This window comes from Octopus sinensis, linkage group LG18, assembly GCF_006345805.1.
Source record: "Octopus sinensis linkage group LG18, ASM634580v1, whole genome shotgun sequence".
Lineage (NCBI taxonomy): Eukaryota > Metazoa > Mollusca > Cephalopoda > Octopoda > Octopodidae > Octopus > Octopus sinensis.
This window is the reverse complement of record NC_043014.1, coordinates 16,497,097-16,512,096: the sequence shown is the minus strand read 5'-3', so window position 1 is coordinate 16,512,096 and position 15,000 is coordinate 16,497,097. Positions and strand designations below refer to the sequence as shown.

The window sequence follows — 15,000 nt, the reverse complement described above, 5'->3', positions numbered from 1 at the left end:
CCAGAGGAGTGAGATGTGGTCATTTTCAAGCACTGGGGGTGGTTTGTGTTCCCACCAGTTTTTTTCATGGGGCAAATCCAGGTTTTTACAGATTACCCAGTGAATATATTGTGCAGCTCTATCGTGCCTGTTGAGATACTCTGTAGGCACTAGAAGACTGCACTTGGAGACCACATGGTCAATGGTTTCATTTTGTTGCTTGCATACACGACACGTTGGACTGCTTCTGATCTTTAATATGTTGGCCTGGTAGTTTCTTGTTGGTAGGCATTGATCTTGAGCTGCTATGATAAACCCCTCTGTTTCAGATTTTAAGCCAGAGGCCATTAGCCATTGATGGGTCAGGGCTTTGTCGATATCTGCATTATTCGCTCTCTTTGGGTATTTGCCGTAGAGAGGTTTTTCTTGCCATTTATTATTCAGAATATCTAAGGCCGCAGTTTTGGCACGGGTTTTCATGCGCCTAGCTTTTTCTGTGCTTGTTTCTTGTATGTCTATCTCTAATTCCGAAATTGGTTGTATTCGGAATTCACTTAGATATTCCTTTGCCTGTTTTGTGACTGAGTATGATGCTTTCTTGTTTTCATGTTTTGAGACAAGTTTTAACATCCAGTCCTCAGAGTTTTTCAGGTAGGTGTCTAGGCCAATTGTAGCAATCTTCATTGTTATTGCCAGTTGCAAAAGACCATGGCCTCCCTCTTTTCTTGGCAGATAGAGTCGTTCTGTATCTGCCTTAGGGTGGTGCATTCTATGCATTGTCAACAGTTTCCTTATTTTTCTGTCGAGCTGACATATTTCAGTAATTGACCAGTTAACAATATTGAAACTGTAAGTCACGACTGGTATAGCTAATGCATTGATTGCTTCGATCCTGTTTCTTGCATTCAGCTCTGTCTTGAGTATTGCTCTCACTCTTCGATAGCATTCTCTCCTGATCCTTTCCTTCATCTCTGAATGCCTTATTCCGTTCCCTTCAATTACCCCTAGGTACTTGTAGCTCTCCGCTGGGTCTAGTTCTTTTATGACATTCTGTTGGTCAAGGTTAACGTTAGATGTTTCTGTCATTTTTCCTTTGATAAAGGTAGCCTTTGCATATTTATCGAGGCCGAATTGCATTCTGATGTCGTCACTGAATTGTTTGACTATCGCTAGTAAGCCCTTGAGTTGTTGATCATTTTTTGCAAAAAGCTTTAAATCATCCATGTAAACGAGATGATTTATATTTTTATCAAACATTTTATACCCGTACTGCGCGTCATTGAGCAGCTTTGAGAGAGGTATTAAGGATAAACAAAAGAGGAGTGGTGACAGTGAGTCACCCTGGAAAATGCCACACGAAATTTTTACATCACCAGCATTTAGGGATTCACTGTCACTGTTCAGAGTTAGTGTGGTTCTCCATGATCTCATACTTACAGTCAAGAAGTTTCGCAGAGTTGGTGCTATCTTATACATTTCAAGGCATTTCCTAATCCAGCTATGTGGTAGGCTATCAAAAGCCTTTTTATAGTCCATCCAGGCTATTGATAAGTTTTTGTGTCGTTTGTGACAATCTTCTAAGATCATCTTATTGATGAGTAGTTGGTCTTTACAGCCGTAGGATCCACGTTTACATCCTTTCTGTTCATTAGGGAATATGCTGCTGTCTGTTAAAAAACTATAGGTATATTCCGTCAGGACAGATGTTAGAGTTTTGTACATAGTTGTTAAGCAGGTTATGGGTCTATAGTTTTTTGGTTCATTTGTTTCTTCACTTTTTGGAAGCAGGAATGTTAACCCATTAACTAGCCAAGGAGGCATCCTACTAGGGTGTTGCAGAACATCATTGTACAGTTCTGTTAGCAGTTCATGGCTCTCTGGGAAGGCATTCAGCCAGAAGTTAGGAATTTTATCCTTTCCTGGAGACTCCCATTTGCTTGACCTCCTGAGAGCAGATCTTATATCTTCTACCTTGACACCCTCCCACTTTTGCTCTTCTAAGGGGTCCAGTTCTGTAGATATTCTGTCAATCCAGGGGGCCTTTTCGTTGTGTGTTTTTTCTTCTGCCCAGATTTTATTCCAAAATCTCTGCACTTCTTCTTTTGATGGTACAGACCCTGCAGTAAACGCTGTTTTTCCTATCTTCCTGTAAAAATTCTTGGTGTTATTTTTGAACATGTTGTTGTCCTTGAAAAATCTGACACGCTTTTCATACCTCGCTATGCGGGTAGCTTTGGCAGATACCTTTTGTTTGATGGTTTCTATGGTGGCATCAATATCAAGTATAGTTTTCATATTGTATTTTTTCCGTAATTTTTGGGTTTTTGTAGGTTTGGTAGTCTTGTGAGCCTTAAGGTTTTTCAAATATTCAATGTCAGATCTAAATACTTTAATTTGTTGTTGCAGACGCTCTTGCCAAGAAGGCTTTTTGTGGGACTGTTGCCATTTTCTAATCTTTACACCACATAGGATCGTTGAATTATTATTATTATTATTATTATTATTATTATTATTATTATTATTAATTATTATTATTATTATTATTATTATTATTATTATTATTATTATTATTATTATTATTATTATTAATTATTATGATTATTATTATTATTATTATTATTATTATTATTATTATTATTATTATTATTATACATTAAATAAGCTGACCTGCCAACTTTTATTATTCCAGATTGAAGAAGAAGGTTGTAACAGCTATTTGGACACACCCTGTTAAATACGGCTGGTCACAGTTGACAAGTTTGCAGAATGAAGTTCAGGACATGAAGACAATTTGGAAGCTTGCTATGGAAACCTTATGAAATGCTCCAGACTGGCAGAGAGGAGGGGAGAGACAATGAGAGGTATGAGTGGGAGAAAGAGACATGAGAACACCAGAGATGGCTGGGGTAAATTGGCAATCATGCGTCTGTGTGTCTATAAAGACAATAAGCAAACAGATTGGGATTGGCCCCTGTGCACAGAATTATTCATGAAGGTGCAAAAATTTGCGCCAAGTTTGCTCCCAGGGTGCTCAATGGTGAGCATTCTGGTAATGGACTACTTGGCAAGGATGGGCTTGAATAAAAGTTGGGATGGTCAGAGCTGGATCATCAGGACTGACCTGGGACTAATGGTGAGCATTCTGGTAATGGGCTTGAATAAAAGTTGAGATGGTCACAGCTGGAACATCAGGACTGATCTGGGGCTAAACAACATCTCCACTCACACAATACCAAATGGAGCTTTTATGTGGTCACATCACATGCTCGAAAAAGCAACCAAATTCCCCTCAAATCACACACCACTGTATCTCTCAGACAAATATAGTCTTGGCTCTTTACAGCTGTGGGAAAAATATGGGATGGTCATAGCTGGATTGCTTTTGATCATAAAAAGCCTCCTTGTTTAGAGCTGACCCAGGCCTATATATGACAACACTTAACCACAGGCATCATTTTAATTATATGTTGAAAGCTTACACACACACACAGAGTCATATAACGATCACACACATATCAAATATCACATATAAACACACACCTCACCATCACAAATTTTGCACACACACGCACACACTATACCAATCTCACAAACAATAAGACATAGATACACACACAGAGGAGATAAACAACATACATACACACACACATATACATACTAATACATATACACAAACACAGCATACATATATATATATATTCACACACAGATAAGCAACGTACACGCACATACATACAAACGCATACATATATATTTCTTCACTGCCCACAAGGGGCTAAACACAGAGGGGACAAACAAGGACAGACAAAGGGATTGAGTTGATTATATATCGACCACAGTGCGTAATTGGTATGTAATTTATCGACCCCGAAAGGATGAAAGGCAAAGTCGACCTCGGCGGAATTTGAACTCAGAAGGTAACGACAGACGAAATACCGCTAAGCATTTCGCCCTGCGTGCTAATGTTTCTGCCAGCTCGCCGCCTTAAAACACATACATATAGACACACAAGGTAGACAACACACACACAAGGCAGGAAACTGGCAGAAACGTTAGCACGCCGGGTGAAATGCTGCTTAGTGGTGATATTGTCTGTCTTTACGTTCTGAGTTCAAATTCCGCCAAGGTCGACTTCGCCTTTCATTCTTTTGGAGTCAATAAATTAAGTACCTATTTCTTTACTACCCACAAGGGGCTAAACACAGAGAGGACAAACAAGGACAGACAAACGGATTAAGTCGATTACATTGACCCCAGTGCGTAACTGGTACTTATTTAATCGACCCTGAAAGGATGAAAGGCAAATTCGACCTCGGCGGAATTTGAACTGAGAATGTAGCGGCAGAAGAAGTACTGCTAAGCATTTCGCCTGACGTGCAAACGATTCTGCCAAGCATTTCGTCCAATGTGCTAATAATTCTGCCAGTTCGTTGTCTTCAATAATAATTAAGATAGTTCTTTCTCATTTTGGACATTAATTTTGAGATGAGGGGTTGAGTTTAAAACGGTGACCCCAGTACATAACTAGGTGGTGGTAGTGTGGGGCCCTTGCATGTTTCTGTAACCTGAACACTGGGAAGTTTAACCACCACCACCACCTCACCTTCTTGGTAGATTTAATCATGTTGGATGGGGAAAGAATAAAAAAAAAAGAGCAAGAAATGGTTTTCCCGAGGTTGGGGTTAGGTCATGTCTCATGAGTTACCCACTGACTTCAACTGCTGCTGTTGGCGCCACACAAAAAGCACCTGGCATAATCTGTGAAGTGTTGGTATTAGGAAGGGCATCCAGGGGTTGAAACTAGATTGAGGACTTGGCACTGTCTGCTGACATGCCAGCTACTGTCAAACCACCCAAGTCATGCCAACATGGAAAATGGACCTTATATGATGATGGCACAGATACACACACACACATCTATACACATGTATATCTCATCGTCATCATTTAACATCCTCCTTCCATACTTGCACAGGTTGGATGGTTAGACATGAGCTGGCATGTCAGCAGACAGGGCCAAGTCCTCTCTGTCCGTTCAGGCAAGGTTTTTATGGCTGAATGCCGCTAAGTGACGGGGATGTAAACACACCAGCATCGGTTGTCAAGCAATGCTAGAGGGACAAGCACAGACACACAAAAACATATACATATATACGACAGGCTTCTTTCAGTTTCCGTCTACCAAATCCACTCACAAGCCATTGGTCGGCCCGGGGCTATAGACACTTGCCCAAGATGCCACGCAGTGGGACTGAACCCTGAACCATGTGGTTGGTTAGCAAGCTACTTACCACACAGCCACTCATATATATATATATATATATATATTTCTTTACTGCCCACAAGGGGCTAAACACAGAGGGGACAAACAAGGACAGACAAAGGGATTAAGTCGATTACATTGACCCCAGTGTGTATGTAACTGGTACTTTATTTATCGACCCTGAAAGGATGAACAGCAAAGTCGACCTTGGTGGAATTTGAACTCAGAACGTAACGGCGGACGAAATACAGCTACGCATTTCACACGGCATGCTAACGTCTCTGCCAGGTCACCGCCTTTATATATACACATATATATATATACATATATATATATATACATATATATATATATACATATATATACATATACATATATATACATATATATATATAAATATATATATATATACATATATATATATATACATATATATATACACACACACACACATATATATATATATATATATATATATATATATATATATATATATATATATATATATATATATATATATATATATATATATACTAGCAGAATTGCCCGGCGATGCTCGGGGCTGAATTGCTTGAAAGTACTGTTAATGATTGCACTGAATTATGATGATTATTCAGGCAAATATTGATATAAGTTTAAGGTGGGAGATAAGGACTTAACGATCAAACGTGTGCCATTGCATTGTTTTGGGGGAACCAAATTTCTAATGAGCATTATAGGGGCACCAACTTTAAGTTTGAGAATGTGTGGTGGTAGTCCGGGGGGCTCAAAGGAATTGAGTACCTCTATTGGATAGTTGATGACGTCCTCTGGATCAAGAGTTGTATCGATAGACTTATATACATAGACATCTCCAGGAATGAGTTTTAGCATTTCATCATTAATATGGTGAACAGTTTTATTCCTCGGGGCCAGAATAGCCCTTTGGCAAATCCAATCCATATTGTGATAATTAGCTTGTAGATCTGGGAACACTGCATCTCTGAGATCAGAAGGCGTTTTAACAATGGTACAAATGGAATCGATGGCAATATTACCATTTTCATCCCCTGGTATTTTGCCTTTGCCAAGTGCAAGGAGGGTGTGAGAAAATGCGGCTGATGTGATATTATGTCACATAGAGCAAACATATTGGTGTGAAGTTTGAGAGTCTTCACCAGTGCCCACAATGTGGATGACTTAAGACACGCACTTACTGCATCAGTTCTAGTCCTTTTGGGAATAACGGGAAGTGTTTATCGGAAGTCCCCTGAAAGAAGAAGTGTTATGCCTCCCATGGGAGCTGAAGAGTGTTTGATGTCTCTGAGAGATCTATCTAGTGCCTCAAGAGCACCTCTGTGGGCCATCATGCATTCATCCCAAACGATGAACTTGCATCGTCTGAAGACTTCTGCCTGATCGGAGCTGTTACTGATGTTGCAAGTTGGTGTCTCAGTCTTCGCTAAGTCAAGCGGAAGCTTGAAAGTGGAGTGAGCTGTCCTGCCGCCTTACTTGTTTCAGTCATTTGACTGCAGCCATGCTGGAGCACCGCCTTTAATCGAGCAAATCGACCCTGGTACTTATTCTTTGTAAGCCCAGTACTTATTCTATCGGTGTCTTTTGCCGAAGCGCTAAGTGATGGGGACGTAAACACGCTAGCATTGGTTGTCAAGCAATGCTAGGGGGACAAACACAGGCACACAAACACACATATATATATACATATATATGACGGGCTTCTTTCAGTTCCCGTCTACCAAATCCACTAACAAGGCTTTGGTCACACCGAGGCTATAGCAGAACACACTTGCCCAAGATGCCACACAGTGGGACTGAACCCGGAACCATGTGGTTGGGAAGCAAGCTTCTTACCACACAGCCACGCCTGCGCCTATATATATATATATATATATATATATATATATATATATATATATATATATATATATATATATATATATATATATATATATATATATATATATATATATATATATGTATATATAAATAGATGAGTGTATTTTACCTTGTTAACATATGTAGAAAGTAAAAATACTTGTTTAAACCTGCGTTAACTCCATTTTTTATTCATATATATATATACATATATATATATATATATATGTATATATATATATAACATAAGGGACTAAAGCCATCTGAATATGGCTAGGGACAGGGCAGGGTGGTAAAGGTGTTACTGTTGCATTTAGCCCCAGGCGAACATCAACGTCGCCAGATAGGCTTGACACCATCATGGCGTCCTTTATCCTGCAAAGGGAGATAATTCCCCGATGAAGCGGAAACCACACACGGACCTAGGTTTCAAGGTGTATTGCCTATCATCAACGTGTGGTAGGCCCCCGCTTCCTCGACGAACAACTCACTCTGCAGGATATTTATATATAGATTTTCAAGCAAAACACATTTGCTGATTTCGAAAATCTGTTCGACAGCAATAATAATTCTCTAAATGAGGAATTATCTCCCTTTGCAGGATAAAGGACGCCGTGATGGTGTCAAGCCTATCTGGCGACGTTGATGTTCGCCTGGGGCTAAATGCAACAGTAACACCCCCACCACCCTGCCCTGTCCCTAGCCATATTCAGATGGCTTTAGTCCCTTATGTTATGGAGCAGTTACTGTCTATATCTCATTTAGAGAATTATTATTGCTGTCGAACAGATTTTCGAAATCAGCAAATGTATTTTGCTTGAAAACCTATATATAAATATCCTGCAGAGTGAGTTGTTCGTCGAGGAAGCGGGGGCCTACCACACGTTGATGATAGGCAATACACCTTGAAACCTAGGTCCGTGTGTGGTTTCCGCTTCATCGGGGAATTATCTCCCTTTGCAGGATAAAAGACGCCGTGATGGTGTCAAGCCTATCTGGCGACGTTGATGTTCGCCTGGGACTAAATGCAACAGTAACACCCCCACCACTCTGCCCTGTCCCTAGCCATATTCAGATGGCTTTAGTCCCTTATGTTATGGAGCAGTTACTGTCTATATCTCATTTAGAGAATTATTATATATATATATATATATATATATGTGTATATATATGTATATGTATATATATATATATATATATATGTATATATATATATATGTTTGTATATGCACATATATATGCATATGTAGTATGTATTGATGCAACATGCAGTGTATGTATGTGTGTATATGTAAGGGATGTATAGACACACGTATGTGGAAATCTGTATGTATATATATATAGGCGCAGGAGTGGCTGTATGGTAAGTAGCTTGCTTACCAACCACATGGTTCCGGGTTCAGTCCCACTGCGTGGCATCTTGGGCAAGTGTCTTCTGCTATAGCGTCGGGCTGACCAATGCCTTGTGAGTGGATTTGGTAGACGGAAACTGAAAGAAGCCTGTCGTATATATGTATATATATATATAATATGCGTGTGTGTGTGTGCGTGTATGTTTGTGTGTTTATCCCACACCACTGTTTGACAACCAGCCTTGGTGAGTTTACATCCTCATAACTTAGAAGTTCAGCAAAAACACTAATAGAACAAGCACCAGGGTGAAAATGATGCCCCAGCATGGCCAGAGTCCCATGCCCAAACCCACTTACAAGGCTTACGGTCAGCCCAGGGCTTGAAAAGAAAACACTTGTCCAAGGTGGTGTGCAGTAAGATTGAACCCGAATCCACATAGTGGTTGAGAAGCCAGGATTTGAACTCCTGACCTTACAATCGTGAACCCTATACCCTAGCAATAAGCCACGTACTTTCACAGGAGGGAAGAAACAACACAAGGTACCACTGCAATCCGAAACAAATTAATAACAGGAAGTTGAGGCTTTCATCCAGGCCTGCTGTGATCCAGTCAGCCTATGGCACCAGTGATGTGACATACAGCAGTGAAGGTAACAGCAAACTGTTATTTTTAGCAAGGTGGGTGACCACATATATGTACCCTCCTTGCTCCAAGCTGCGAGACGTTCAGTGATGTTGTGGCAAGGAAGCCTCTCCTTCTATATAGCACACAAGTGACTAACCCCCCCCCCCATCGTCAATGTTTCATGCACTGGTCAGACAGATAAATTTGGTACAACTTCATTAAATATTAGGATTAATTGATTAACTAATGGACTCATTAATTATGTATGACATTATATAATTAATTTGCCTGGAATAGAAATTGTAGTAATCAGTCAACCAAACAATGAAAGTAACTAGGGTTAGGGTTATCAGATTTGCTAGAAATAACAGTTAAACCATTGTTGAATCTTACAATGATGTCGTGTAAAACTGAAGGCTGTACAACAACCACTAATACTAACTACTTTACTATACATTACATAATGTAGTCCTAGATACACTATGTCTGAATAAAAGATGAGATGGCCACAGATGGAGCATCTTTGATTATGGGTCTGTCGGGATCAGGTCTGATCAGGAGTTAAACAAAAACAACTATAGCCACTAGTACTAACTACTATACTATACATTAGATAATGTAGTCCTAGATATACTATGTCTGAATAAAAGATGAGATGGTCACAGCTGGAACATCTTTGATCATAGGTCTGTCTGGATCAGGACTGACTTGGGGTTAAACAACAAGAACTGTAGCCACTAATACTAACTACAATACTATACATTGGATAATGTAGTCCTAGATACACTATGCCTGAATAGAAGACAGGATGGTCACAGCTGGAGCATCTTTGATCATGAGGCTGTCTGGATGAGGACTGACCTGGAGCTAAACAAGGTAAGAAGAGATCATTTTTGTCAGTCAGCTGTTAGGATAAAGAGGTGAGTGTGAGTGTGTGGAGTGGAGTATGACACTTGAGTGTGAGAGAGGAGTAACAATGTGGCAGTGAGGCTTTTTATCTTCATTGCACACGTACACACTTTATCATAAAACCTCACACGCACACACACAATCAAAGCCTCTCACTCACATTTACATACACACAGACCCACTACCACACACTCCCTCACACCTTTATACACGTGCACACACACACACACACCACTACAAATAAGAACCAAGTACGATATTGATCGTCAGTTGAATCGGACAATCATTATCAATCAGTTGTTCAATCGGCCGAATTAAGTGCCAGGAGTGGCTGAGTATCCCATGGACACGTATAACCCTAATGTAATTCTCACACAGCACCGGCGTGACACTAACACAGATGGAGGCCTTCGAAACACCAACACTACTACCACTACTATCGGTGTTGTACTCACCACCATTCACAAGGCTTTGGTGGTCAGCCCAGGGCTATAGGGGAAAACAGTTGCCAAGGTGCCACACAGTGGAACTGAACCTGAGACCACTGTGGTAGGGAAACAAACTTCTTCACCAATGAACAACGCCATGCTTTTGTGGCACATTGCTGTACCCAAGAAAACCTGCCCACCACAACAGAATGGAGATCCTAAAACCAAAGTGCCATGTAAGACAAGCATTAGTGTGAGTGCTGGTGTCACATAAAAAGCACCCAGTGTGAGGGGGGGGGGGTTATCCAACTGTGGAAACCAAAACCAAAGCAGACATGGAACCTCCTGTGGACCCTGGCCTTGCAAGTTCCTCCTATGAAACTATCCAACACATGCCAGCATGGAAAAGTAGAACTTAAATGTTGATGACAATGGTGTTTATTGAGTAAGGAGCAGATGACGCCCTTTTGATTCTCTGAGAGGCTGCGAGAAATTTAAACAAGGTGGAATGAAGGGCCTTGCTCAAGAACTCACATGCATTCACTAAGAGACCGTATATCTTCATGAATATTCCAAAAATCTTAAATTCCCTATTGTGTGCATGAGAAATATATATAAAAATACATGAATACACACACACATATAGACATACATATATGCATACATAAATACATACAAATACATATACACATACATACTTATACACAACTACATACACACACACATGCATATATATATATATATATATATTTCTTTACTACCCACAAGGGGCTATACACAGAGGGGACAAACAAGGACGGACAAACGGATTAAGTCGATTACATCGACCCCCAGTGCGTAACTGGTACTTAATTTTATCCCAAAAGGATGAAAGGCAAAGTTGACCTCGGCAGAATTTGGAACTCAGAATGTAACAGCAGACGAAATACGGCTACGAAATACATGCTAACGTTTCTGCCAACCCGCCACCTTTATATATATATATTACATACAACTGAAGTACTAAATAATCCTCCAGTTTCATATTAAACTGTTTTTAGATATGATCTGACATAACAAACAAGCATTTGGGTGAGAGAGTAATTGCATTGGTACCCAGACTGACGACGGTTAACAGAAAGTATCAGATACACTTGTATAACCATACACATACATATAGTGTGTGTGTATATATATATATATATATATATGTAATGTGTACATCATAGTCCATATGGATACAATGATTTTGCATGCGAGCTAGATTGCGTATACATATGTGTACATGCATTTGTGTGTTTATTTTAGCTTTGTATTTATACGTCTGTATATGTATGTGGTCTGCGCACATCTATCTGTGTATTTTGATGTATATATGTATAGTTTAATATGAATATGTACTGTTGTGTAATATTTTAATGCATTTTAACATTTTATTTTCAATTTTCCTGTATTAATTATATTTCCTTTATTAATGACAATATGTATTTTAACCAAAGATTTGATGTAAGGTTTTTTCCTCGAATTTTATAATTTTTATATATATATATATTTTTTTTTTGAGCTCATTTTCGTTTATCGCTCATAAATTTGACCGTTATTTGTAAAGGACCAATCAAACAAGTCCATTTTTAAAGGTGTAGCGTTTATACTAGTCTGGATAGAATTGACATATCGGTTCTATTCTAGCAAAAACTGTCCGACGAACGGCAACGTTGAATTTTCTGCTGATTTTAAATAAAGCATATTACTCTACCACTGGTATTTGAGTACTCTTTTTTCCACCTTGTTTCACATTTATGTGTTTACTCCGGTATATATATATATATATATATATATATATATATATATATATATATATGTAGTAATCAAGTACATATACACACCAGGCCATAGGATGAAACTTCATGTGAATACACATACACACACAAATGTGGATGTAAACACAAACATTGCATCATCATCATCATCTTTTTAGTTTATTTTCATACTGACATTGTTGTTTCTTTCCATTTCATATCATTATTAAGGAATGAGAGAGAGCAGCGCCAGCCATTGTTATTATTGTTATTACTTCTCTATAGCTATTATGTTACACTCACAAGAGACATGTGGAAGTTTTCTATTCCTACATGTTCCCCAAGGCTATGCTGACACACAAACTTATCTACCGTACAACATAGCAGGCCCCTGTCACTGAAGGGTGACCGTGCCTATCCAGACATGCACGCACTTTCCCATGGGGCAGGGGTAGGGATTTGGGGGGAGGCGGGAACTTCCACAGAGGGACTGGCTACATTACTAATGAACCTCACTTTCCCCTACCCCTCTCCACACCACTGAAGGTTTACCTCAGACAAAGGTCACTGACCTGGGTCGGTGCATTGACCCAGATCAGTCCCAACTACTTGGCTCCGGGTTCAGTCACACTGCATGGCACCTTGGGCAAGTGGATTTGGTAGACAGAAACTGAAAGCCCGTCATATCTATCTAGGTGGTGCTCCAGCTTGGCCACAGTCAAATGACTGGAACACATAAAACAATAAAAAATAAGATATATAATGAGAACGCATGGTCTTATGGTTGAGAAACGCTGGGTTTAAAGTGTGACAGAGAGGTCTTGCTATAGAAGAGGTACATGGTTAGCTGGCAAGAGAGAGGGAGGGCAGAAATAGGTGTGCTGTTTGTAAAGGAGGTACATGGCTACCTAGGCAGAGGTAAGGGCAAGCGATGGTTGGAGAGAGAGTGATCAAGAATGAGGGCAGAAACTGGTTTGTTGCTGTGGAGGAGATATAAGCTTACACCACCAAAGGGAGTAGGAGGTAGCAAGAGCGGGAGAGGGTGAAGTGCCAGGGGATACTCGCAAGCAATGGGGATCATCCGGTTTATATGCTGGCATGGGTTGGACGATTTGATTGAGGGCTTGTGAACCAAATGGCTGCACCAGGCTTCAATCTTGACTTGGCAGAGTTTCTACAGCTGGATGCCCTTCCTAACACCAACCACTCCAAGAGTGTAGTGGGTGTTTTTACGTGCCACTGGCACAGGGGCCAGTCAGGTGGTACTGGCAACGACCTCGCTCGAATCTTTTTACACATGCCACCAGCACAGGTGCCAGTAAGGCGATGCTGGTAACAATCATGCATAAATGGGATTGTAGAGTAAAGAAGAGAGAGAAAAATGTGAATAAATAAGTATCGCATTTGGTAGAATAATCCAAATACGAAAGGGTTAAAAAAAAGGGACAACAGTGGGGGTTGAAGGGATGGAGCAGAAATCAATATAAAAGCAATGCAAAACGAGAGAAATGAAAAGTGCAAGAGATGGGGTACATACCGTGAATGACTTTATGTCTCCTTTGAACACATCATTTGGTAAGGGATAGGTAAACAAGCGTCCTACGTAAGCTGTCGTATCTCCAATACCCCACATTAATGACACGGGGTCACAATGAACGGCGGTGGTAGATGCAGTGGCGGCGGTAGTGGTGGCTGCGTGATTTGCCTCTCCCTTTTTGCTTTTGTCGAGGGACTTCAAGTAACTTTGGATGTCGTTGAGTTTCAGCTGCATGCTGGCTGCCACGGGTGCCGGTGGTGGGGCCCCGACGTCCCTCTCCATGTTGAATATGCCATCAGCGGGTTGCTGCTGTTGGTGCTGTGCCTCCAGTGCAAAGGTTGGCTGCATCAGCAGTGCAATGCACAGGATGAGTGTCGTCCAGAGGCAGAGGGGCGAGAGGAAGTGGCGTCTGTGTGGAGCCATGTGGGTGGCTGAGGAAGTGGCTGGGAGCAGCGGCATGTATGTGGGGCACCTGGAAGAGAAAGAAGAAAAAGTATTTAGAAATATATAAAGGCACAATACAAGCATTTAGTGTATTCCAAGATATACAGAGGCATAGATACATACACATTTATGTACATACGAGGTGCTATCAAAAAGTTCTCAGACTCGTTATAATTAATAAAAGATAACTTGTTTATCTAAGTTTTAACATTGTCTCTTCAAAACAGTCACCTTGCATAAATATGTATGCGTATATATATATATATATATATAACCTATGCTAGCATGGAAAACGGACGTTAAACGATGATGATGATGATATATATATATATATATACACACACATACATATATAATCACACATATACATGCATATATATATACACACACACATATATATATATATATATACATACACACACACACACACACACATATATATACACATGGAGGTTACGGAGAGGGTCATAGCCCAACTGATTAGGGAGAGAGTCAACTTGGACGAGATGCAGTTTGGTTTTGTGCCAGGGAAAAGCACCACTGATGTCATATTTCTGGTGAGACAGCTGCAGGAGAAATACCTAGCCAAATATAAACCTCTGTACCTGGCTTTCGTTGACATGGAGAAAGCCTTTGACAGGGTTCCCCAATCCCTTATCTGGTGGTCAATGAGGAAACTAGGGATAGATGAATGGTTAGTGAGAGCTGTACGAGTCATGTACAGGGACGCTGTTAGTAAGGTGAGGGTTGGCAACAAGTACAGTGAAGAATTCTAGGTAGAGGTTGGGGTCCACCAAGGTTCAGTCCTC

At 40.3% G+C, this 15,000-nt stretch overlaps 1 protein-coding gene across 1 annotated transcript in view; it reads right to left on the bottom strand.

The window, feature by feature from the left end:
* LOC118767040 overlaps positions 1-14,195 on the bottom strand; it is a 19,340-nt gene extending 5,145 nt beyond the window's left edge. Inside the window, exon 1 of the mRNA XM_036510981.1 lies at positions 13,748-14,195. Within this exon, the coding sequence (XP_036366874.1) occupies positions 13,748-14,170 (423 nt within the window). The 5' untranslated portion in view covers positions 14,171-14,195. The remainder of the gene's footprint in view (positions 1-13,747) is intronic.
* Positions 14,196-15,000: the final 805 nt, after the last annotated feature.